At 35.8% G+C, this 27,959-nt stretch overlaps 1 protein-coding gene across 16 annotated transcripts in view; it reads left to right on the top strand.

Moving 5' to 3' along the window:
- GPHN (gephyrin) overlaps positions 1-27,959 on the top strand; it is a 429,045-nt gene that overhangs the window by 330,827 nt on the left and 70,259 nt on the right. For all 16 annotated transcript variants that reach the window (XR_004185388.1, XM_021941883.2, XM_031669113.1 and 13 more), the window contains 5 exons: positions 1,502-1,594; positions 12,488-12,543; positions 21,963-22,082; positions 23,646-23,704; positions 24,794-24,947. Coding sequence is in view for 15 of the 16 variants with exons in the window: in XM_021941883.2 (XP_021797575.2) it covers positions 1,502-1,594; positions 12,488-12,543; positions 21,963-22,082; positions 23,646-23,704; positions 24,794-24,947 (482 nt within the window). In the remaining variant the exon portion in view is untranslated. The remainder of the gene's footprint in view (positions 1-1,501; positions 1,595-12,487; positions 12,544-21,962; positions 22,083-23,645; positions 23,705-24,793; positions 24,948-27,959) is intronic.

Genomic DNA, 27,959 nt, shown 5'->3' with positions numbered 1-27,959 from the left:
AGTCTTACATAGTATGGCCCAGACCTCCAGTATAGCTCCAGAATAGCTTCAACATCCTAGGAGTATCTGAAGCTAGAATCTGCTGAGTTCTCCCTTCCAATTCAAGTGCCAAAAGGGAAGAGTCAATATCACTATAGAATATAGTGATATTCAGAATAGAAATTTGAAAATCAGATGGTCAGAATATAAATTTAAAAATCTCTCTACACTTACTTCTAGGTCCTAGGATCTGGAAATCAGGGACCCTAGGTGGCTAAAGTCAAAGATAAAAAATACAGACTCACTTATCCAGCTCTGGATCAATGAAATTTTATAAATTATACAAATACTTCATGTAAATCAAGTCCTGTATTACTTGTCTTGGTTTATTTTAATCCTTCTTCTTCCTCTTTTTTTAACCTCATTTATTTTTGCTTTCCTTTTCTTAAATTAACAATAAAGACAGTTTCTGACTAGAGGATTTAAGGAATTGGTTGTCACTCCTGAAACTTATTCTTGTTGGCACTAGTTCGAATTTCTGAGCCAAAAGTGATTTTCATCCAGAGTAGTCTGAATACTTACTTCATACAAAAGGTTACTGGTGCTCTTCTTATAGGCACTAAATTATTTCAATTAATGAAGCCAAAATCAAAGGCTAAAACTCAAATGAATGACTGGGACATTCCTTTTTTTAAAAAACTTTGTCTTCTTAAGAAAAAAACAACTTTAGGATTAAAAAATGATGCGTTCATTGTAGAAAGTGTGGAAATTTTTGGAAAAGTAGAGCAAAGGGAATAAAAACCATAAATCTAACATTCTGAAGTAGTAAATGCTTTATATTTTCCTGTATGATTTTTCCTTCTTTTTCTATTGATATGTACACTTATATCTTAATACAGTTAAGACTATATGCTGCAGATTTGACTTTGCATGTGGTAAAAATATATATCATAGGAATTTTCCTATGTCAATGAATATTCTTCATAAATATTACTTTAGCCTCCACAATATTTTATCTTAAGAATATATCATTTCTTATTTAAATACCTATATTGTTGATAGTTTGGTTTCTTTCCATTTTTTCTATTGTAAGCAACTCTGAAATAAACATATACAGAAACATTTATCCATTTTTCCTAGGATAGAGTTCTAGAAGTGAAACTACTAGGTCAATGGGTATGAAAATGTGTAAAGTTGGCTTTCCTTTTAAAGAAAATCATATTTGGGTTGTTAAAGGATTACTGACACATCAACTGAACACATCTTTGATTACTGTATAGTACCTCATATTCAGATAATCTCTACAAACATTGCCATGAATTGACTGAATATAATCTGTTATTTCAGGCACCAGAATGCATCTCTTCTTTCTGCCCCCTATTTCTTGGGACAGAAATCAGGAGGTCTGACTGAACCCATTTACAAGCTGTGACAGACAAGCACTCATGCCCATCTTGTTTATGACTGCCTGCTTACCCGTTGCTCTCGATATTTACATTTTCCTTCTTTTCTCTTCCTTCAGATGGAATGGGGCGAGTCCTTGCTCAAGATGTATATGCAAAAGACAATTTACCGCCCTTCCCAGCATCAGTAAAAGATGGCTATGCTGTCCGAGGTGAATATTTTGGTTCTCTTAAACATGATCAGACTTACACTGTATTTTTTTTTTTCAGATTGTTGGCTTAGCCCAAGCACCCAGTAGCTGTTAGGTTTGTTTCCCCATGATTGTCAAAATTCACAGATAACCATGTTAATCTGCACCTGTATATTTTCTAGCACAGTCTTGATTAAAACTTTTCAGATAAAGAAAAGTTATATGAAAATTCTCTTTTTTAAATTTTTTATTTTTAATATTTGTGGAGACATGGTAGGTATATATATTTATGGGGTACATGAGATATTTAGATACAGGCATGCAATGCATAAAAATCACATCAGCGTAAATGTGGAATCTGTCACATCAAGTGTTTATCCTTTATGTTACTAAAATTCTTGCTTACAAATAAATATATAGGAAGAAAATTAAAACACTGTACTTCAATTTATTCTTTCTGTTCCTACACATGCCAGACAGCATACATTCTTGGTGTGGAAGTTTTCCAAATGTTTTCTAGTTGAAAACATCTATATGGTCTAAGAAAAAAGAGCAGACTCCCAACACAAGAGTAAAGTTGAGGTGGTCTGTTCCGCTTTCAACTCAAACATCAGTAAAGGGCTTCATAAAAAGCAACATGAGGGAAACCTCTAATTCTGTAGAAGATGCCATATTTCAAAATTCTGGAGCCCCAACAGCTAACGCAAAGTTGCCTGAGATTGCATAAAGCTTAAAAGCAAATACTAAATAGCATTTTTCTGCCTAAATTCCAATCTAAGAACCCCAAATGTAAATTCTGAATTGCTTAGAAACTGTTGTTGATTTTTTTGGTTTTGTTTTTGTTTTTCCATGTACAACATGATATTTTAAAATATGTAGTATACATTGTAGAATGGCTTAGCTGAGCTAATTAACACATGCATTACCTCACATACTTATCATTTTTGTGGTGAGACTTAAAATCTGCTCTCTTAGTGATTTTCCAAGTATGATACATTGTTATTATGTTATTGGTTATTAATATAAGCTTGATATCATTGAAGAAACATGTTAAAAAATTTTTCAGTTTATCAGAGCTGTTAAGCATGCCAATCCCTTTTTAATGGGGTACATGAGATATGGAGTTATGGAGTGTCTTACTTGGCTTTGGTTTTGGTTTTTTTAGCTACATTTAGCCATGAAAATACAGGTTGGGCATCCCTAATTCAAAAATCCAGAATTTGAAGTACTCCAAAATCTGAAATTTTTTGCGTGTTGACATGGCACCACGAGTAGAAAATTTTATACCTGACCTCATGTGAAGGATCACAGTAAAAACACACTCAAAACTTTGTTTAGAAAAAGTATTTGAAACATTGTTTAAAATTACCTACCTTGTGGCTATGTGTATAGGATATATATGAAACATAAATTAATTTTGTGTTTAGACTTCAGTCCCATCTGCAAGATATCTCATTATGTATATGCAGATATTCCAAAATCTGAAAAACATCAAAATCCAAAATACTCTGGTTCCAAGCATTTCATATAAAAGATTATCAACCTGTAATTTCCTTTTTCTTGTAGTTAAATACTTCATTAATCTCTGTGTTCCATCATCTCTTAGTAGTTATCTTTTGATGTTGGAGATAACATAGCAAATGGTTAAGGCTACAAGCATTGAGCAAAGCTCAAGTGATCTGGGTTTTAGTACCAGTTCCATCTGTGTAACTTTAAGCAAATCACTTAAATTTTTTTAGCTTCAGTTTTCTCATCTCTAAAATTATGATAATTACAACAATACTTACCCCAGCAGGTTGTTGTAAGGATTAGATGAGGTTGTAGAAAGCCTTAGTAAACTACCTGACACACATTAAAAAAAAAAAAAAAAAAAAAAGAACACTTGATAATTGTATTTTAAAATGTTTAATGGTAGTAACCATTATTATCACTATTATTATTTTAAACACATTTTCTTAAACTATCTCTGAAAAAGGGCTAACATTTGAATTGCTACTCTCATTTTCTGTGTAAATAAAATGGTAGAGAGATTGAGCTTATGTTTTTTCATTTCCACTAGTGTATTCTTTCTCAGGAAGATTATCTTCGATTCACTTCATTCAGCTTGATCTCACTATATCAGAATACTTCTGAAATTGGCAAAGCCAAAACATAAATACCAAATTCCCAATGGCTCCTGTGTTTTTTTCTTTCAAATTGCTTCCTTCTACAGTGTTGATCAGAATAAATATTGTCCAGACAGAAAATTATTTTATCTTGTGATAGCTTCACTGGCTCTTCTAGTTTCTTTTTTTTCCCAACGTCATTGTTGGCTTGAAATAGTTTCTTATTGCCCATCTAAAAAGTAAATTCTGTTTTGATGTTACAATTTATAGCCATACAGGTTACTATACAATGACAAAGAATTCTTGCTTCCAGAGTAAAGCAAACAGCTAGAGCAGATGAAACACCAGAGACAAAGAAGTCTGTTTTTTATAAAGTGGGAGAGAGTGAGAAAATAAATTATTTGAGGCAGAATTATTCCCAAACAGAATATTGTTCTGTGATATCTACATGAGCTAGCAGCACCTCAATTAAAAAAAAAAAAAACGGTTGCTGTTAGCTTTTCTTGTTGCCAAAGGGAGCAATTAGCCCCTATGAGCTTTTCAGACACTGTACAACTCATCAAAAAAATTTTATGTAAAATTACCATTTAGTATCCTATTTATGCTTTTGTTTGGTAGGGGTTTTTTAGTTATTTCACCAGAAAAAAATCTAAAATGGCATCTCACATTATAAAGAGTCAGAGAGATTATCTACCATGAAGCTGATTCACATTCTTTCTTTCTTGCAAAGAGTTGCTAGTTCTCCAAGATATGTAACATATAAGAGAGACATAAGTGATAACCATTCTGTAGATGGTTAAATCTCAAAGTAGGAATGGTTAGTGTGTCTGTGTGTACAATATGAACATCATAATTAAAGAAGCAAAAGTCTTCTGTAGACAAGTGGCATGGTCTTACAACTATGCTGAATTTTCCAGTTTATACCTCCTCACTTTTGTCTGTAATTTAGGAAGATAAACTCTATGAATCCTAAAAGTTATTTTTACTATATTTAGTAATTAAGATGATTTTCATTTCTTTAAAGGTAAATATATTCATTAGCCTCTTTTCTATTATAAATACCACCCCAGGCAGTGTTTTGGTAAAGAATATCCTTGAGGCCAATTGTGGCTCTCTACGACCCTCCTTTGAGTACCTCCTTCTCTCTACCCCTGTCTTCCTTTACTCTGGTTCCTTTCTCCCTGCTCCCTTGATTCTCCCTATTTTCTTCTCCTCTGCCTTTACCTTAGGCCTTCCAGTAATAACCAGTGGCACTCGTGGGCATTGCTAACCCTCTAGGTGTAAAGATGTTGCTAACTTGCTCTGGATCACTAAGCATTAGCCAGTATCCTTCAGAAACATGTGGGATAAAACTCCAAACCAGTTGGAGGATCACTTGCTTTAAGGTATGTGAGTTCAAAAATCAAGACAGTAATAAAATGACTAAGGAAATAAGTAGAAACAGCTCAAAATAAAACATTAAGAAAAAATAGAATGTAAAGAAGGCAGGAATCAAGTGATGATAATATAAAATAGGAGGAAGACCTGTAAACCTAAAACTGCATTCATATGGGAATGAATTTGAAAGATAAAAGTAGATAAAATAAAAATGAAAGTGGCATATTTACAATCTGAATCAATACAGTATTTTTATTTTCACATTTTTGGGTTTTGTTTCTCCCTTCACACTGATGAAGCTAATCGTCCTCTTGATGCATTCACATCCTCCTATATAGATGTGGGTGCTTATTGTCTCACACTTTCTTTGTGGATATTAATAAGGGCAAAAATATCTCAGAACTCCAAGTTCAGCTTTCTTGAAAAAGTTCAATTTGAAAGGTTTATCCCTTTAGAACTTATTTTGGGATCATTTGGAAAAAGGAATATTTTGAACAAACCAGGAATTATTTTCAGAGCCATGGATAACATACAGTTCTGAAAAAGTATATTAAGAGAAAGCTTTGCCATTTGGGTAGAGAGAATTTTTAAAGTTTTTTTTTTTCTTGTTTACATTCTGATTGAAATTACTTGTGGAAAATGCAAAAATAATCAAGAGAACATTTTAAAACTACCCATTAACTTACCCCCTGGTAAGCCATTATTAACATTTTGTGCGTTTACCCCACATACAGTGGGTTAGAATACACCAAAATTCAATATAGACAATCCACAGCCATTGTGACTTAGAGCTAGTTCTTATTCTTTCAACAGTAATCATATTTCAGGGCTTTTGTTGTATCCATTTGAATCCTCTTTGGCTACCACTGGTTCTGCAATTCATTTGACAGCCTATTTTTGCCCTCTACTATAGGATACTTTCAGTGAAAAAGAGGGCCTTATGATATGGGAGTAATACTCATGTGAGTATTACTATCTATTATCTATTATCTATCTAGATAATTTGGAATAATTTAGTTTAGTTAATTCCAAAAAGAAAATACTTAGGAAAATAACGCCTCCTTTCCAAATACTAACAATTAATAGGCATTTTCCCTGGAAGATAATGGTAAAGAATATACAATGCCTTCTTACTCATGTATCCTGTGCCCACCTCCCTGCTTTCCATAAGAAAAGGTAGCCAGTTTAAAATTCCAAACAATTTACCTAATGTAATACTTGAGTGTAATTGTGGTAAGTATGAATCCTCTTATTCCAGGTTTGTCACCTTCTCTCGTTACCTTTCCCTGCCAACGCCTCCTATAATCTTAACTTTAGTATCCATATAAATACTATTACCCTGTGCCCTTCTTGCAGTCTCAGACAGTGTAGTTCTATAAGCAGAGTAAACAAATTACTATTCCTTCTGCCTTATTCCTCTATCAACTATTTTCTAGGACCTCTGAAAGTTATGCCATCTCTATGTCCTCTAATTTGTTCAGCCTTAAAGTGTAAATGATGAGACTCTTTAGTATTGAAAATAAATGAATAGCTCTACAGTATTTTAAGAGACTTGAAAGATCACTATGGCTGGAAAAGGAAAATGAAGGATAATTCCATGGCAGATGATTCGAAGATTATTGTTTTCTATGTACACAATGAGTAGTTATCTAGTGGTATCAATTTCATATCAAATAATATAACCAGAAATCTTCAAACAAATGGGTAAACAGAACTAAAAGTGTTTTCTGGACATTAGAAAAAGAAGGAATAAGAGGGAACAGCTTCAGGGTCTTGCATTAAACATTGTTTACATAACGCATATGCCATTAGGGTTTATATTGCTTTTATCACTTCTTTCAAATTAAATTATACAGGTGCAAAGCAGAAAAGAAAACTCATTAGCAGATACGTCAGAATTATAAGGGAAACAATTCTAAGTCTGTAGAAGTCCTTCAAATCCATTCATCTTTTCTAATGACGTACTGTGGCTTACTTTCTTTTTTTCTTTTCTTTCCAAGCTCTAGGTTCATGTGCTATCATACCTCCACTTCTACCCTCTCCTACCTAAACTTGTAGAATTCATCTTGAAAAACTGCAACTTTTTTTAACCTGTTTCTTTCATAGATATTTTTAAATAAATATAGTCATGCACCACATTAACATTTGGGTCAAAAACAGACTCTTACATGATGGTGGTCCCATAAGATTACAATGGAGCTGAAAAATTCCTATTGCCTAGTGACATTATAGCCATTGTAAGACCACATAGTGCAACACATTACGTTTCCTATAGTTAGATATGTTTAGATACACAGATACTTAGCACTGTGTTACAGTTGCCTATAGTATTCAGTATTGTAATATGCTGTACAAGTTTGTAGCCCAAGAGCAATAGGCTATACCATGTAGCCTAGTTGTATAATAGACTATATCATCTAGGTTTGTGTTAGTACACTCTGTGATGATGTTCACACAACAAAATTGCCTAACAATGCATTTCTTAGAATATATCCCCATTGTTAAGTGACTCATGACTGTATCAGGAAGTTAGATAGATTGATAATTATTTTTCTGTCTTTATAAGACAAACCTTAGTGTTAATGTAAAATTTGGACTCCTGTAGTTCACTAATTTTTTATTCCTTAAATGTTCTCTTAGTCTGAATTTGTCTATATTCAGTTAGATCTTATAGTGCTCTGCTCCTCAAAAAGGGTAATCCATGGACCAGCAGCCTCAGCATCAGCTTGTTAGAATTTAGAATCTCAGGCCCTGTCCCAGCCCTACTAAATTAGAATCTGTATATTCACAAGATATCCAGATGATTTGCATGTACACTAAATGTTGAGAAATAAGAGAAATAATAAAAATGACTCCTCTCTTGGTACAAAGAAACTTCTGTGTAGTTGGTTGACTGATTCTTCCTTAGCTAGCAATATAGAGTAAACATTTACCAACTGGAAAGGTTCAGGGTAAGGTGGAGAACATAGTGCAAGTGAGCACATATTCTCTCCACAATTGGTATACTTTCCCCAGTAACAAAGACCTTGCTCCTTAGAATCACTTCAGAGCGCTGTCACATGTGGACTTCCCTGAAACTCCATACTAGGTCTGCCCCAGATAACCTCCCAGATGACCTCCAGCTACTCATTATTCAGTTTATTTAGAGGATTATGCAGAACATTGATATGAGCATTTACAGGAGAAAAGAGAAACACTTCCCACCTAAAACTTTATGAGAATGCCAACTTCATTTCTTTATTCTTTTAACAAATATTTATTATCAACAATGAGCTAGGCACTATGCTAGACAGAATAATGACATAATCTAAGTTATACAGAATTAATCAAAGCAGTCTCTTTTTTTTTTTTTTTTTTTTTTTTTTGAGACAGGATCTCACTATGTTGCTCCGGCTGGAGTGCAGTGGTACAATTTCAGCTCACTAAAACCTCCACTCCCCACCTACCACCCAGTTCGCAAGCCATCTTTGTGCCTCAGCCTCCCAAGTAGCTAGGACTACAGGCACACACCACCACACCTGGCTAATTTTTGTATTTTTTGTAGAGATGGGGTTTTGCCATGTTGCCCAGGTTGGTCTCAAACTCCTGAGCTGAAGTGATTTGCCCAGCCAAAGCAATCTTTCTAAACATTCTTAAGATGCTGACTCAAATTTTGAAGGAAACAATATATATGGATCAGCAAAAAGTATATATAACAAATATAGAACTTTGTGTTAGAAAATATTACTTATTTGTTCATTTGTGCATGAATCTTCTAAGAACATTTTTGGAACACATTCATTCATCTACCCACCATTTTGAATACTTAACATATTGAACATTTATTTAACACCCATTGTACAGCAAGTGCCAGGGATTTGCAAATACTATAAGTACATTTAGAAGCTATAATTGATTTCAGGCTACACTGGGGAAACAAAAGAGGATGCTGACAACTCTTGAGGGGAGAGGAGTCAGATATAACTTCATAGAGAAGATGACACTTGAGCTGAGCCTTAACAGCTAGAAAATCTTTAATCAGAAGGCAAGAATAAGAAAAGGATACTTTAAGTAGTGGAAGTAGCATATATCATGGAGCCAAAATATGAATTATCTTGGTACTCTCAGGGATAGTACTAGCAGTTGATAATAGCTAGAGTATAAGGTATAAGGAAGACATGAACCAAGGCCTCTGCACATATGTTCTCTTTGCACACAATGATGGAGCACTTTCACTTCATGTCTATCTTTTCCTCTCTCTCCCTCTCCTCCCTTCCCTCCCTATCTCCCTCCCTTTCTCTCCCCCCACCTACATACACACACACACACACACACACCTACTTAGCTCATACTCATTCTTCATATTCAAATCAGAAATTCTTTTATCATGCTTTTCGTGACCCTCCAGTGTAGCTCAGGTACTTTAATTGTATACTGTCATAAAATCATGTTTCTTTGCTTTGGAGTGTTTTTCTTAATTTGTATGTATGTATTCATTAATGTGATTATTTGATTAATATCTGCCGCTCCTGATGCATCAGTGACTTTAAGAATTTTATTTTAACCACACCCATGGGAAGAAATACATTAAATATATTATACATCACAAGCCAATGATATACACACACACATATAACATATATGGTACATATAAATATACATACATACACATATATAAACAAAAATAAGTTTTATGAAACAAGAGTCATCCTTACCATGTGTGTTGAAATATATTTCTATCCTTTTCATTAAAAAGTTCTTCACAAGTTGATTTTACAGCCTACCTCCATTTGTCATCCAGAGTTTGAAAAACCTTGTAACAGGTTGGCACTGCACTAAAATAGAAGCAGTGTCTAGGTTTACCCCCTACTCTCTCTCCAGCCCCTAATTTAACACTTGGGGCATAAAAGACACTCAACAGACATTTACTGAATGAATAAAAGGAATAAAGAGCTTCAAAGGTATTGTTTTAAAAGTGTGATTATCCCCATTTTTACCAACAAGAAAACTGAAGGTTAGAGAAGTTTAGTAATTTTGCTGAGAGTCCCTCAAGCTAACAATAAACAGAACCAGGATTCAGATTCAGGTTTCTTTACTCTAAAACAATGCTAATTTCCCCTTTGTGCAGGAAGTAAAAAAAGAGAAAACGGGTCAGGCACGGTGGCTCATGCCTGTAACCCCAGCATTTTGGGAGGCCAAGGCAGGTGGATCACCTGAGGTCAGGAGTTTGACACCAGCCTGACCAATATGATGAAACCCCATCTCTACTAAAAAAACAAAATAAAATAAAATACAAAAATTAGCCGGGTATGGTGGCGTATGCCTGTAATCCCAGCTACTCGGGAGGCTGAGACAGGAGATTGGCTTGAACGCGGGAGGCAGAGGTTGCAGTGAGCCGAGATCACGCCATTGCACTCCAGCCTGGGCAGCAAGAACGAAACTCCGTCTCAAAACAAAAAAAGAGAGAGAAAATATCTAGGTTGCCATAGGAGGTAGCAAGCTGATAATTATTTATCTAGTAGAGAAACAATTTTAAGTAAGTTTATTCACGTTTGAGATGCAGTTAGTGTGGAACTTTGAAAGATAATTGATGTTTTAATTTTCTACAGTAAGAAAATTATCATTTGCTCTGAAAGATGGCAAAAATAATTGGGGGAATAGATGAAACAAGATTGGTAAAATGTTGATAATTGTTGAAGCAATGACTTCTATGTCTGTTGTAAAAACTTTTTTTTTTTTTGAGACGGAGTTTCACTCTTGTTGCCCAGGCTGGAGTGCAATGGCACGATCTCAGCTCACCATAACCTCCGCCTCACAGGTTCAAGCAATTCTCCTGCCTCAGCTTCCCGAGTAGCTAGTATTACAGCCATGTGCCACCACACCCAGCTAATTTTATATTTTTAGTAGAGACAGGGTTTCTCCACGTTGGTCAGGCTAGTCTCAAACTCCTGACCTCAGGTAATCTGCCTGCCCCAGCCTCCCAAAGTGCTGGGATTATAGGTGTGAGCCACCACACCCGGCCTGTTGTAAAAACTTCTTAAACTTTTTAAAAAAATAACCCATGAAAATGGCTTAATAAAATAACATTACCATAAAACTCTTCTATAATATTTTTTACAAGTAAAAATTGAACAATATAACAGGATTCAAAAAAAAACACAGAAAAACAAGAGTTTATTAACTTGGATAATATCTATAAAGCGTAAAATACAACATCTTGTGACAGAAGGGACCCAGTGTTAATTTTTGTCCTACTTCACATCATGCTAACCAAAACCATTTATGCAAAAAAGGGATGACTTCATTATAAACAGTGTTTTATATAAGACTTTAGAAAAAAATATCACTTTATAGCTACATAAATGAGCAGTTAATCTAATGTCCTTTTAAAAAGAGAAAATATCATTATTTATCACTATGATTATAAATGTTAAATATTCATATATAATGTATATATTTTTTGTAGATATGCCCCCAAAACTCTGCTGTTTGCAGGTAACGTGAAGGTAATGGTCATGATTTTAAAACATACTAGATAGACATTTTTGCCCCATCATATTGGTCTGAAAGCCACATCATATGTCAAGAAAACTCTTTAAATCGCCAAGAATGTTTCTTCATCTAGCCATTGTTACACTGTATATATTTTTTAATAAACTTTTTTCATCCCAATTCTGGAATTTTTTTTTCAATTTAAAAATAAATAGCCAATGGAAAATGTGATACAGTACTGCCTATGTATTCTAACTCATAAATAGAATTTTGATACATTATTTAAAAATACTGTGCTACAGTTATGAGACTGGATTTTAGTCCTAGCTCTACCATTAACCAGAAGTTGTTCAGAGTACTTTACCTTTTCTTTCTACCTGAATTCTTTCATTCTATAATTCATTTCCTTCAGCCATCAAATGAAGAAAGGAATGTTCTTCCTATTTCACATCAGGAAGCCCAGACTGGGAGATAAATAAGAAAACAGTACGAAGTAGTTAAATTGTTATTGAAAAATGGAGACATATGGATATATATACAAATATATATACACACACATATATATGTGTGTATACATATATCCATGAGTGTATACATACACATGACACACACGTACACATGGATAAGGTAGTATTAGGAAGATCAGCTAGAATAACATTAGAAGAGCACAAGTGTGGAAATTACAAGGTGACAGGAAGACCATCTCCAGTGACACCATGGCACAATTAGTCACCAGTGGTACAATTAGGACCACTTCTATCAGTGCATGTGAGTTGCAGATACCAAACATTAAACCAGTAGTAACAAAGTCATTGTCAAGTCTAGGAGATCAGAAAAATATTCCACTTCTCTAAGTCTTATCAAATAATTTGAGTCAAATTTTAGAATTCCAATTTTAGGTTCTTGTTCCATGCTATGGGTCCATACTGATGTTTGTTCTTGGCTCTGTTCCATCTCACAGCTGCTGATGGCCCAGGAGATCGTTTCATCATTGGGGAATCCCAAGCTGGTGAACAGGTGAGATTGGTAGGCCTGAAAGGCACTGAAGATTTCAGCTTCATGGACTTTGGGTATCTAATTCTAAATTTCTCCTATCAGTGTAGTGGAAATTAGAGAGATTAGTCAGAAAATTATCAAAGGGATGAAAGTATAGTTCCCAGGAGAGCCAAAAGAATTATTTCTTAATTGAAAAATCTACATCTATTAATATATGGCATAGTATTATTAGTATGTCTCACAGACATGCATTACAAGCATTTTCCAGACCTGTGACTGGGTGATTCTTTTTTTCCTGGGAAAAAAAAAAAAGTTCTGAATAGAACAATTTCTAGGTAGTCTTCTCAGACTTCTCCCCAACTTGTGTTACAAATAGGGAAACTTAGAAGAAGTAGATTATTTAAACTCTTTAGCTAATTATTTAATTTTTCTCACTTGGGATCTAGCCAGGGACCAGGTATACATATATTTATATTAAGAAATGAAGCAATAATGGGCCATAATGGAAATACAAGTCCATTTGATGCTTTGAGCCCGGTAATTGGCCACTTAATTGAAAAATCAGTTAAAGTGGGAAATTATTTTATACATTTAAAATAAATATAAATTTAAGTTAAACAAATATTTATTAGTCAATAACTTGATGAAGAGCCAAGGTCTTCATTTTAAATAAGTATGCTGTTTTAATTGCTATCAGGTCTTTCTTACGTAAACCACACAAAAGGCAATGTCTCACCGGTTTTTTATTTTAGAATTTATTTAAAGTGGAAAAAAAACTCAGGCTCTTTCCGTCCTTTAAGTTTATTATATTCCATTCCTCATTTCTTTGTCATTTCTTTCATTAGTTTATGTCTTCCTTCCTTCCCTCCTTCCTTCCTTCCTTCCTTCCTTCCTTCCTTCCTTCCCTTCCTTCCTTCCCCTTCCTTCCTTCCTTCCCCTTCCTTCCTTCCTTCCCTTCCTTCCTTCTTTTTTATTCCTTCCCTTCCCCTTCCCTTCTCTCCTTCCTTCCTTCCCTTCCTTCCTTCCTTCCTTCCTCCTTCCGTCCGTCCGTCCGTCCCTTCCTTCCTTCCTTCCTTCCTTCCAGGTCCTAAGGCATAGTCTTGCTCTATTTGCCCAGGCGTGCAGTGGCAGGCCAGGCTCCTGGCGCCTCCTGGGTCAGCCGATCTCCACCTCCAGCCTCCCAAGTAGCTGGGACTGCGGGCCTTTCCCTGCAGGGCCTGGTGCTTTAGTAGAGTTGGGGTTTCACCATGTTAGCCAGGATGGTCTTGATTTCCTGACCTTGTGATCGACCCACCTCGGCCTCCCAAAGTGCTGGGATTACAGGCGTGAGCCACCGCACCCGGCCATATTTATTTAAACAACATATTTCAGTTAAAACTATTGCCACACACTGGCACAAACAAGTTTGGGAACAAACTCAATTGATTCTTAGAGTGGCAGCTTACAGGTATACAAGAGAAGAGTGTGACAGCTTCAAACTTGAAGTGTGCTGGGGCCATTGTTTTGTTTAAGAGGAAATAGCATCTGTCAATCCGGTGAGTTACAAAGGTTGATCGACAGAGCTCCTACCTTATTGAATGGAACTAGAAGAAAACCAAAGAACTTTTTTCCTTTCCCTTCTGCTCCCCTTTAAAGTTTCCTCTTCCTGAGATGGAATACTCAACTGCTACTACCATGCAATATATAAAAATAAAAGTGTCAGCGAGCGCGGTGGCTCACGCCTGTAATCCCAGCACTTTGGGAGGCCAGGGCGGGCAGATTACCTGAGTTTGCGAGTTTAAGACCAGCCTGACCAACATGGAGAAAGCCTGTCTCTACTGAAAATACAAAATGAGCCAGGCATGGTGACACACAGCTGTAATCCCGGCTGCTCTGGAGGCTGAGGCAGGAGAATCGCTTGAACCTGGGAGGCAGAGGTTGCGGTGAGCCAAAATCTCGCCACTGCACTCCAGCCTGGGCAACAAGAGCGAAACTCCGTCTCAAAAAAATAAAAATAAAAATAAATAAAAGTGACAATAAATAAATAAATAATAATTTTTGAAATGAAGGCAGCAGTTTGGCAAACACTATGTTCCATGCCTTTCTTCTTTGGCTTAGCATGGATTAACAGTAGAAATGAGTTGAGAGATATAGGAGAAGGATAGTACCAATGGTGTTAACCCTAGCTTCCTCATTTTAGCATCCAAAAATTGAGGAGATTCACATACAGCTCTCTGAAGCTAAGTTGGCACTATAGTGATATATATTCTTGTCCATGCTGCACCAAGCTGGATTTCATTACCATGACCATTTTTCTGACAAAAAGAACAGCTAGGTTTGATTCTTTTTTATAAATGACTTGTCTTATTTTGTTTGTTTGTTTGTTTTGGGTTTTTTTGGGGGGAGGGAGAGGTTGTTCTTGCTTTTTGGTTTCTGGGTTTTTTCTTGAGACAGAGTCTTGCTTTGTTGCCCAGCATGATCTCAGCTCACTGCAACCTTCACCCCAGTATGGACTCTGTGGGGGGGCTCCAACCTCACTGGGTTCTCTCTTCTGATCCATTGGTCAGTGTGTCTGTTTTGCTGTCTAAACCATGTATTTCAGTTACTATAGCTTTGTAGTATATTTTGATTTCTGACAGTGTGAAGCCTCCAGTTTTCTTCTTTTTATTCAGGATAGCTTTGGCTATTTGGGGTCTCTTGTGGTTTCATACAAATTGTAGGATTTTTTATTTCTGTGAAGAATGTCACTTGGTATTTATGTAGGAATTGCAATGAATCTGTAGATTGCTTTTTTGGTAGTATGGTCATTTTCACAATATTAATTCTTCCAACCCAATGACATGGGATGCTGTTTCTTTCTCTCTTTTTTTGTGGCTTCTTCAATCTTTTTCATCAATATTTTATAGTTTTCCTTATAGAGATTTTTTACCTCCTTGGCTAAATCTATTCCTAAATTTTTTTGTAGTTATTATACATGGGATTGCTCTCTCATTTTCTTTCTCTGCTAGTTTGTTCTTAGTGTATAGAAATGCTACTCATTTTTGTATGTTGATTTTGTATCCTGCAGCTGTACTATATTTATCAGTTTTAAGAGTTTTTGGTGGAGCTTTTAGGATTTTCTATATATAAGATCATGTTATCTGCAAACAGGTACAGTCTGACTTCCTCTTTTCCCCTTTGGATACCCTTTATTTCTTTCTCTTGCCTAAATGTTCTGGCTGGGACTTCCAGTACTGTGTTGAATAAAAGTGTTGAAAGTGGGCATCCTTGTCTTGGTCTAGATCTCAGAGGAAAAGCTTTCAAATCTTCCCCATTCAGTATGATGTTGGCTGTGGGTTTGTCATCTAGGGCCTTCACTGTGTACACTCATTCTTTCTATACCTAAGATGTTGAGAGTTTTAATCATGAAAGATTGTTGAATTTTATCAAATGTTTTCCTAAGTCTGTTGAGATGATCATATAGTTTTTGTCCTTCATTCTGTTGGTGTGACGTATCACGTTTATTGACTGGCATATGTTGAGCCACCCCTGCATCCCCAGGGTAAATCCCACTTGATCATGGTGAATGATCTTTTTAATGTGCTGCTGGATTCAGTTGCAAGTGTTTCATTAAGCATTTTTGCATCAAGGATATTGGCCTATAGTTTTCCTTTTTTGTGTTGTGTCCTTTTCTGGTTTGAGTATCAGAATAATGCTGACCTCATAGATTGAGTTTGGAAGAATATCTTCCTCTTCAGTTTTCCAGAAGAATTTGAGAAGAATTAGTATGAGTTCTTCTTTAAATGTTTGGTAGGATTAAGCAGTGAAGTCATCAGATCTTGGGCTTTTCTTCAATGGGAGACTTTATTACAGATTCAATCTCATTACTCATGATTGATCTGTTCAGGTTTTCTATTTCTTCTTGGCTCAAGCTTGGTAGATTGTATGTATTGAGGAATTTACCCATTTCTACTAGGTTTTCTAATTTTTTGGCATGTAGTTCTTCCTAGTAGTCTCTAATGACCCTTTGTATTTCTGTAGTATCAGTTGTAATGCCTCCTTTTTCATTTCTGATTTTGTTTATTTGGGTCTTTTTTTAGTAGTCTAGCTAATGCTTTGTCAATTTTGTTTATATTTTCATAAAGTCAACTTTAATTTCATTCATCTCTTATGGTTTTTTAGTCTCAATTTCATTTGTTTCTCTGATCTTTATTATTTCATTCCTTCTTCTGATTTTGGATCTGGTTTGTTCTTGCTTTTCTAATTCCTTGAGATGTATCACTATGTTGTTTCATTGAAATCTTTCTACCATGTTGATATAGGTGTTTATTGCTATAAACTTCCCTCTTAATGCTGTTTTTGCTGTATCCCATAGGTTTTTGTCTGCTGTGTTTCTATTTTTGTTTGTTTTGGGAAATCTATGTATCTCTTAATATATTTATTGATCCATTGGTTGCTCAGGAGCATGTTGTGTAATTTCTACATGTTTGTACAATTTTGAATGTTCCTATTGTATTGATTTATACTTTTAGTCCATTGTGGTTGGAAAAAAATTTGATATAATTTTAGTTCTTTTAAATTTATTGAGACTTGTTTGTAGCCCAATATGGTCTATCTGGAGAATGTTCCATGTGCTAATGAAAAAAAAAATGTGTATTATACAGCTCTTGGATGAAATGTACTATAAATATCTGTTATGTCTATTTGGTCTAAAATGCAGTTTAAATCCAGCGTTTCTATGTTGATTTTCTATCTGTATGACTTGTCCAATGCTGCGAGTAGGGTGTCAAACTCCCCAAATATTATTGTATTGGAATCTGTCTCTCCTTTTAGATAAATAATACCTGCTTTATAGTGGGTGATCCCATGTTCAATGCATATATGTTTACGATTGTTGTATCCTTATGGTAAATTGATCCCTTTATAATTATAGAATGACTTCTCTTGTATTTCTTTTTACAGTTTCTGACTTAAAGTCTGTTTTATCTGGTATAAATGTAACTACTCTTACCTGATTTTGGTTTCCATTTGCATCAAATATCTTGATTGATTTCTTCACTTTCAGTCTATATGTATCTGTATAGGTGAAGTGAGTCTCATGTAGGCAGCAAATAGTTTTTTGGTTTTTTTTTTTTATCCATTCAACTTGTCTGTATCTTTCAACTAGGGAATTTAATCTATTTACATTTAAGGTTCTTACTGATAGATGAGGACTCCTGTCATTTTATTGTTTTCTGGGTTTGCTTACCCCTCGCTGCTTCTTTCTCTTATTGTTTATCATTGCAGTTGGGTTGTTTTCTATATTGATGCTCTTTTATTCTTTTCTCTTTCTCCTTTGTTAATCTGCTGTACCAGTGAGTTTTATGCTTGTGTGTGTTTTTATGATAGTGATTATTGTCTTTTTGCTTCCAGATATATGACTCCCTTGAGAATTTATTGTAAGACCAGTGTAGTAGTAATGAATTCTCTCCATTTTTGCTTGTCTGGGAAAGACTTTATTTCTCCCTCATTTCCAAAGGATAACTTTGCTGCATATAGTATTCAGAGTTAGAAATTTTTTTATTTCAGCACTTTGAAGATATTATCTCCTTTCTTCCTGGCCTGTAAGTTTTCTGCAGAGAAATCTACTGTTAGTCTAATGTGGATTTCATTATATATGACTTGATTTGGAGACTTTGGACTTCCTGGACCTGGATATCCATAGCTTTCCCCAGACTTGGGAAGTTTTCAGCGATTATTTTATTAAATAAGTTTCTTATACCTTTTCCTTTCTTTTTTTCTGAAACTCCAATAATATGAGTATTTGTTCCTGTATGGCATTCCATAGGTCTTACAAGCTTTCTTTACTCTTTTTCATTCTTCTCTTTCTCTCTCTCTCTGTCTCTCTCTCGCTGGGTATTTCAAATGACCTGTCTTCAAGTTCAAAGATTCTTTCTTCTGCTTTATTAAAACTGCTATTGAAGCACTCTATTGTAATTTTTTATTTCATTATTTGAATTATTCAGCTGCAGGATTTCTGTTTGGTTCTTTTTTATGATTTCTGTATCTTCGTTGAATTTCTTGTTCTTATGAATTGTTTTGCTGATTTTGTTGAATTATAACTAGGTGTTTTTTTTGTATCTAATTGAGTTTCCTTAAGATCATTATTTTACAATTTCTTCTCCAGGAGTTCACTGATTTCCTTTTCATTGGAGTCTGTTACTAGAGATGTATTCCTTTAGTGGTGTCATATTTCCTTGCTTTTTTGTGTTTCTTGTGTCCCCATGTTGATCTGTGTGCCTGGTGGAACTATTGCTTCTTTCAGACTTTATAGGGTGGTTTTGTAGAGAAGCCTGTAGTTGGCCTTTAGTGTGTTGGTTGCAAAGGGCATGGTGACTTTCTGGACAGGTGCAATGGTGTAGTCTCCATGCAGCTTTTTCAGTTGCATTCAATGTCAGCAATAACTGTGAGTACTTCAGTGGCCTAATCCATAGAAGTTTGTGTCAGTGGTAGTAGTGTCATAGGCTGTTAATATCCTTGGTGTGAAGGGTTTTTGGAGTCCTCCTCTTCTTGTTTTCCACACAATAGGGAGAATCAGCTGAAGGGATCCCTCTTGGCGTTAGGTCTGACATGCCCTCCAAGCAGCTACAGTGGCACTAGGCTCAAAAATGGTGCTTGGAGTGACTGTGGAGCCAGGATCCAAAGCTCAGGGTCTTGTGAATCCATTGTGGCACCTGGTTCTTGGGGTTCAGGTTCATTCTCTGTGGCAGAGTTGGGTGTAGGTTACCCAAAGAACCAAGATTTATGACTCTGAGGCACCCCCTAGCAGCTTGGACCCAGGTGCCCTGGTTGTACCTGTGATTTTATACCTAATGGGTAGGGTGTAGTACTGACCAAACTCCAAAGAGAAAGGTTTTGGCCAGGGGAGCAGGGTATGGCCACAGCTCAGGAACCAGAGCCAGTAGGGCTCAGCAGCAGCTCTGGTCACAGTGGATAAGGTACTGTGTAGTAGTGACTCTAGACCCCTGGATGGCGGGGCTACACAGATCCTTGCCTCAGACTCTGAGGCCAGGTGCAGCAGCAGCAGACACCTTAGAATGGCAGAGCACAGCTGTGGTTCGATCACCAGGGGGACAAGGATCAACACAGGAATGACTCAACTCCCCAGAGAGAGAGGTATCTCAGCAGCTCAGACTCTAAGGGGCTATTGTCTAGCTCCAGAGAAGCAGGGTACTAGAGTTATTTGACCTGTAGGTCAGAGTATCTTGGCTCAATCAGCACTGTTTCCCTAGAATATGAGCGACTACATCAGCTCAGCCTGGGATGCATAGGTGCTCAGCTTGGCAAAGTGTGTGCCACACACTTTCTAAGCCTTGCCGTAACAGAGCAATATGTCTGGAAAAAGGATGATTAAAGATTAGAAACTATCTCCAATGTCTGGATGGAGTTAAGGGAAACCAACAAAGGAATCTGCAGCACCCAGGAGCTAGCAACCATGAGATTTCCTTACCACCTCTTAGTCTGAAGGAGCAAAGAAAGATGACCGTACCTGAACCTGGGAAGATTCATAGCTATGGGAGAGGACTGCCCAACAGCAGTTGTTGCCCTCAGTAGTAGAGATGCCCTAACTATCACCAAACTGCAGCCCAGGAGGAAAAGAGCAAGGGGAATGAAAACTCTACTTCTCTGTCTCCCTTCTACCCTCTAATATCTTACTGACCCCTCCCTTTGGCTGAGTCTCACCAGATGCCAAAGTGATGGGAACCTGTTTAAAATAGTCCATAGAGGTCAGCTTCTGGACTACAGCACAGAGTAGAGAATGATGATGTGATCTGGAGAGGCAAACAGAAAATGAAACAAATCTTTGTCTTTGTAAGGCTTATATTCTAGAATATATAATGTACTTAACATTGTACCTAGCGTAGATTGTGGGTTCAATAAATATTAGTTATTGGTAGTATTGCTTGCAGTAATAATATTATGGAGAGAAGATTTTTAAGACTTTTCTAATAAATTTCCTATTTTACTTTGATTATACTTTCAGTAGTAGGGTATTTTTTTTTCTTAACCATTCCCTAAGGGGTGTGTGTGTATATGTGTGGTTTATTTTACTTTATCTTATTTTGGTTGTTAAAATAACAATGACAAAACATACACACACATATAACATTAAATATACCATCTTGACGGTTTTTAAGCTTATAGTTTTGTAGTGGTAAATATATTCACAATGTAGGGACTTAAGATTTTAAATAGAGTCATGAGTCACTTAACGAAGATATATTCTGAGAAATATGTTGTTGGGCAATTTTCTTGTTGTCCAACTATCATAGAGTGTACTTACACAAACCTGGATGGTTTAGCCCACTACACACCTAGTCTACGTGGTATAACCTATTGCTCCTAGGCTACATACCTGCACAGCGTATTACTGTACTGAATACTGTATGCAATTATAATGGTAAGTATTTGTTTATCAAAACAAAAAGTACAGTAAAAAATATGGTAATCTTATGGGACCACCATCATATATGCAGTCCAACATTGAGCAAACTATCCTTATGCAGCACATGACTATACTTATGAGGCAGACATCTTTAGAAAGTAATCTTTTGGCAGGGGGGGATTAATATTGTCTCAGGATTTTTTCTTAGGGGGAATTTGAAGCATTCCTTTTCCAAACTTCAGTCTAAATCATTGCGCCTGACAAGTGACTTTCAGATCACTTGTCTATCCGATCAAATCTATCAGATGAATCTTACAGAAAAATGCTTTTCCCCATGTTGTAAGAAGTTAGCAGGGAAGGTTCTATCTCTTATACCATCAATATGAGAGCATAGACAATGAAAATCTTGTTTTTCATTTTCAAAAGTAATGTTTAACCTAGGTCATTACAGACACTGGAATCGTTTTTAAAGATTTGGTTATATTTGCTCAACTTCTATTATTAATTGATAGGTGAGAATATGTTTTAGAATATTTTTATGTTTTAGAATATTTTCAAAGGCAGTACTTAAAATATTTCTGGCTTGCCTTTATTTAACCAAAAAGTTTAGTTAATAAAGTACTGCATTTCTCAAACATCAGAACTTCAGTAATTTACGAAGGTGATTTTTTTGTAATTGTTATTCATAATGTATGTCCTAGCAATTTTTTCACTTACAGACTCTCAAATCACTTTGCATATATTAGGAAAATGTACATTATTTGAGAGGCAAAAGTGGCAAATGTAAATGGCAGTTTTGCAAAAGTAAAGCAGAGCACCAAGAAAGACACCTAATAGTTATTACCTTAAAGTACATATAAAATCAGCTTAAATGAACCTAAAGCCTCTTCAGTGTGAGTGCACCTGTTTGTGGATAACTTTTATTACATGGCCCAAAATGAATAAGACTGTAAGACTTTCTTTTAGTTTTTTAGTATTAAAAAAATTAACATCCTCTGCAGACTTTTCCTTTGCAGCAGCAAAGTACATCAACTGTCTTTTTCATGTTTATTTCCAGCCAACTCAGACAGTAATGCCAGGACAAGTCATGCGGGTTACAACAGGTGCTCCAATACCCTGCGGTGCTGATGCAGTAGTACAAGTGGAAGATACTGAACTTATCAGGGAATCAGATGATGTACGTCATCACCAACTCTTACTGCGCTGTTGTTCCTATGGCAGTATTATGTCACAACCATTTTCTGCAATGTTTGTGAGATTAACCCAGTTTTTTGGGTTGTTTTGTTTTGTTTTTGCTTATGGTGGTATCTTATATTGTCATATATGAGTCTCCAGTAAATAAGAAATTTCCTTAAGCTTGAAAATCTATTGTTACAGGAGGGGTTTCTGTGATCATTTCTGTTACAGCAGAATTTGAACCATATTTGACCCAAGCAGTTTCACATGCAAACAAGGAAAGAAAGTACCTCAAGAAAGAAAAACAGAGATATTAATGGTTGAGATACCTTCCAGAGCAGAGATATTAATGGTTGACATACCTTCCAGCTGAAAATTTTGCCACTGAGACTAGCTTCTGATAAAATGTCAAGGAGTTCATGAAATCAGAATTCACTAGAGAAGCATTTAACAAAGAGCACTTGGGCAAGTTATTGAATATTACACTAAGCCAAGCACTTGAACCAAATGACCCTTTCACCTCTGGTTTTCTGTAAGTCCAGAAAAAGTTGTGCCACCAAATGACAGCCTGCAAATATTAAGTGTATGTCAGTTCTCCCTCCATTACCTCAAGTAAAAGATGCTGGAATCTAAGCAAGCCTTTATCTCACTGAAAATAGTGGCAGGTTATTGAAACCAGAGTATAATCCAGTAATAAAAGTAGAATAGATTCAACTGAGGTTTTAATAATCAGCTATGTTTCTTGTTTTGTGAAGAAAGTAAAGATATATTGTAAAGCTGAGGTTGAAAATAAACATATATTCTCCCAAGCTGAGTAGATAGTAAAATTGGCCATGCCAAGAGACAGACACTTTCCTTGATCTGGAGATTTTCTTTCTAATCACCTTTCCATATGTAAGGTTTATAAAATTCAACTCTTGGCAAACAGGTCACATTGCCTGCTGTTAAAACTGCCTAAGCAGATTTATTGGCATCAGGGAAGCCAGCAGAGCACTGAATTCCAGAACACATGCATCCACAGACTCTGCCAGATGACAAGACACCGTTCCAATGTCACAATATTATTCACAGCCTATAAATGTAAAATTGATTATTGCAATTAATGTACAGAAATCTACTACCAGGCAAACTATAAGTCCTTTACTGAAATTTCTGTAAGTATTTGGTAACCTTGGCATGGTATTGATCCCATGATTCATGGGAAAAGAAGAAAGCTATTACCTCCATGCACATTCACTTTATTAGGGTAGCTATATATATATATATGTGTGTGTGTGTGTGTGTGTGTGTGTGTGTGTATACATATAAATTTATAATGTATTATAAACAAGATTTAATATTTGAATTGGTACATTTTAATTTTTTTATTTATTGCCACCAAACCTTCTAATTTTTCAGGAACCTGTGTTAGAAATTCAGTGTTTTCAAAGGGTGTAGCAAATAATTGTCTTTTTCTCTATATTTGTATATATCCTGGGCCTATCTGATGGTAAAAGTATCAGAGTAGCTAAATTCTACTGCTCAGAAATTCTGTTTGAAATTACATGACCTGCTCTTATTATAGGGCACTGAAGAACTTGAAGTGCGAATTTTGGTGCAAGCTCGGCCAGGCCAAGATATCAGGTAACTTCAAAACACATAGAATATATAACCTACTTTTGTTTCTATATGATCATTTACTCAGGCTATTATATATCTGCAGCCATGTCAATTAGCCATTAATTTTCAGGGCTTTAACAAAAAGCAAAATGAATGTTATGAATTCTGTATCACATATCTGCCCTGCCTACTTTTTAACGAAGATAGTAAAGGCAAGTTAGTCAAAAGCAAGATGAGAAAGAGGTAAAATCATGAGCCTACATATTCTACAGTTAATTCTACTCCTAGATAATCCAGAATTACCCAATCCCATTCCTAAATAATCTGGAATTTGGTATTAACTCAGATAATACCAGAATTGGGTATTTACACAGTTAACTGATAGCATATGCTCTAGTGACTACCAATAATAATGGAATAATCTGCTCCTCCTTATATGCAAAGATGAAGCTATTTGCTATAATAAATAGTGCATATACCTTAAATTATTTTTCTTACAATGGAATATATTTACCCTGATTCCATTAATACTAATTTGCTGAACATCCCTTTGTAACGAAGCTACACTTCTCCCATCCCTATGGCAGCACACCAAGGTGAATGTACCTCGGTAGCCACAGATCAGGACCAACCTAAGTGGTCCAAATGGAAATTATCTCTATAACTGTAACCTCATTAGCATTAATCTCCTTGCCACAAAGCTAGCCAGCTGTGGACCTCTTATTAATGCCACTAGATATTTTCATACGAATTCTTGCCTTATCAAAGAAAGTTTACAATTGGTATTTTTACTATAATGTAACACAAAACAATTTGTAAAGTAATTTTCTTCACAGGTACTCAGGAAAAAAAAATTTTCAAATATGAAGTAACATTTTTCTTTAGCAGTAATATATTCAAATCCTATTTCTGTTTTCTGTTGTGTGATTTAACTTTTAAAATTAAAAAAGCATAGGATTTTTAGAATCCCTTCATTTCATTATTTTCCTACTACTTTATTTCTTAACTTTTTTATCCTCTTGAATGTCCTTTTTTTTGACACGAAAGTTTCCCTCTGAGTTGAGAAAACGTTGTTCTTAATCACACTGCTTATGATTCTTCTTTGACTTTCAGACCCATCGGCCATGACATTAAAAGAGGGGAATGTGTTTTGGCCAAAGGAACCCACATGGGCCCCTCAGAGATTGGTCTTCTGGCAACTGTAGGTGTCACAGAGGTTGAAGTTAATAAGTTTCCAGTGGTTGCAGTCATGTCAACAGGGAATGAGGTATTAAAAGTAAAAATGGAGGGAGTGGGGAGCGGGCCTGTAAGATAAAGGTATTTCTGACATCTGTTCTGTGTTGTAAATAGAATGTTGTAGATTATAGGTCATACCAGTGGGTCCACATTCTTACAACAGGGAAACAATAAATTGGCCTAAGGATAGTTTCAAGTTCAGAATATGAGAACAAGGAAGAACTAGTAAAAATTATGTATTATGAAATGTTCTCTTCTATTAGAATGAAATATAACCAATGGCATTTCCACAAAGTCAGTACACATAAGCAAAGAATTTTAGCTGCTAGCTATAGATATTAAACTATGCAAACTCAGTACTTTTTCTGTTTAGACAATGAATTGTGCCCAGCCTGCTGCTGAAATGATGGGCCACTTCTGTGTGGGAAGTATCAATGAATCAGGACATCATGGCTAGTACTTCTTACGAAAAGTTCCATTTGATCTTTAATCACCAAGAGGGATTTGATAATCAGGGTTTTTTTTTTCTCTCTCCCTAAAGATAGCATCTCTAGTGGCATGATATTTAGAATGGGTCAAAACATCATTTCATTCCTGATTTAGAAAAGAGAATTTAGTTCATCTCTTTCTGAGAACTATTAAAAAAAAAACTTCCCATTGCCTGTTTTGCTTAGGTTGTGCAAAACTTCAGTCAGAAACTCTAAGGTCAAATAGAGAATACTAAAATGTGAATCTGCTGGAAATTCAAAACCTTTTAAAAGAATCAGAAACTATTGAGATTTTTAAAAGTATTAATAATTCCTTTGACGTTACTATTAAAGAAAAGATTAACGGGATTTTTTTTTAATCTCTTTGTTCTGAAAATAAACTCATCATTATTTTTAATTTCTTGAAGTCTTAGAAATGAAAATTTTCAAAGGTCTTTTTATGACCTTATAGTCCTTTTGGTTAAAGCAAAAGAATAGACTCTTTTATTTTGCGAATGGATAGCTAAATCAACATTCCAGATGTGCTTACTTCCCAGTATATATGCACTAGTCATTTCCAAAAACTATTGATTGACAGAAAACAAACATTCTTTTCAATTTGATCTACACAGTAATGATTTTAATATCCTTAGGACCAAATAACACTATATATAGCATCAGAAATAAATTTTTATTAAACTGGTTGACTCAATGAACTATTCTTTTTTATGATTTACTTAACATGCTTTGTGCATCAAGTAAGTTCACGGAGTTTGAGAAAGCTAAACAGCAGCACACTCAGGGACCAGGCATGGTGGCTTATACCTGTAATCCCAGCATTTAGGGAGGCTGAAGCAGGGGGATCAATTGAGGCTAAGAGTTCAAAACCAGCCCGGGCAACATAGTGGGACCCTGCCTCTACTAAAAAATTAAAAATAGCTATGCTTGGTAGCACATGCCTATAGTCCTAGCTACTGGGGAGGCTGAGGTGGGAGGATCACTTGAGCCCAGGAATTCAAGGCTGCAGTGAGCTACGATGGCACCACTGCACTTTAGCCTAGGTGACAGAGTGAGACCCTATCACAAAATAAAGTAAAATAAGAATTAACACACTCATAAATAACTATTTAGTTAATAGGAAACTCTGTTTAAGCGATACTGCTTATATTTCTCTCTCATGCTTTTGTAGGTCTGGACTCAGCCTCTCAATTATTCACAGAGTATATTGTTAGTGTTTTGTTTAAGCTACCTTTTACACTCAGTTAAAACTAATTACTAGAAGTAGGCTAAGATAATGGGATGAAAATAGAGATGGTATTATATCATGAAATCTAGGGAAGAATTTGTAGTCTTAGTTCCCTGCCCCCATAGAGCGTATTATTCTTGAAGAAGCTTTGACTAATTCTACATGACTCATTCCCCTACTTTAACAGGGCTGCTATACCAAACTATACCACAGTTTTCCAAGAGAATAATGCTTCTAAATTATATAATCTTGGGTTCCATATGGCTCAACATTCCTCCCTTTCTCTTATTCAAGTTAGTTTTTATTATGACTCTGTGATCATATAATTTAGTTTTGTTCAGCAGATAATTGGGTACCTCTGTGCCAGGCACTTTACTGGAAATTGGTGATAAAAGAGATAAGGCATATTATCTCTCCTGAAGGCTTGAAATTCTCAGATACCCAGAGAACAATAGCAAAAAAATATTATCTATTTTCAGAAAGGGCAAAAGAAATTGCACTTAATGTGGCAAGGCCATAATTTACCCAGTCACAGTACAAACTTCCTTAAGTATTGGTTTTAGTTTCCAAAACCAATAGCTGGGCATGGTTGCTCACGCCTGTAATCCCAGCACTTTGGGAGGCTGAGGCAGGAGGATTGCTTGAGGGCAGGAGTTCGAGACCAGACTGACCAACATGGCAAAACCCTGTCTGTACTAAAAATACAAAAAAATTAGCTGGGTGTGATGGCACATGCCTGTAGTGACAACTGCTTGGGAGGCTGAGGCAGGAGAATTGCTTGATCCCAGGAGGCGGAGGTTGCAGTGAGCTGAGATCGCACCACTGCACTCTAGTCTAGGCAACAGAGAGAGACTCCATCTCAAAAACAAACAAACAAAAAGATATATATGGTTTCACATATGTCCACTTCTTGAATTTCATGTGACATATTGGTAAGCAGGACAGTTGCCTTGGCAACCCAAAGAATGCCATACAAGATATCTATGTATACTCTTTAAAACCTACCTGGTATTTTGTTACTGTATGAGCTTGTTAAGGACCAGCAAATTATTTCAAAATTGGGGATATAGAGTTATCAACTATAGCTAACATGGAATAGCTGATTTCGATATTTGTTGATTTCAACAAACTGTGCATATTAAAATTTAGATATGCAACCTGTGGTGGCTCATGCCTGTAATCCCAGCAATTTGGGAGGCTGAGATGGGTAGATCACTTGAGGCTAGGAGTTTGAGACCAGCCTGAGCAACATGGCAAAACCCTAACTCTACAAAAAAATACAAAAATTAGCCAGGCATGATGCTATGCCCCTGTAGTCTCTGCTACTCAG

The sequence above is a fragment of the Papio anubis genome, chromosome 7, assembly GCF_008728515.1.
Source record: "Papio anubis isolate 15944 chromosome 7, Panubis1.0, whole genome shotgun sequence".
NCBI lineage: Eukaryota > Metazoa > Chordata > Mammalia > Primates > Cercopithecidae > Papio > Papio anubis.
This window is presented reverse-complemented; position numbering and strand designations above follow the sequence as displayed.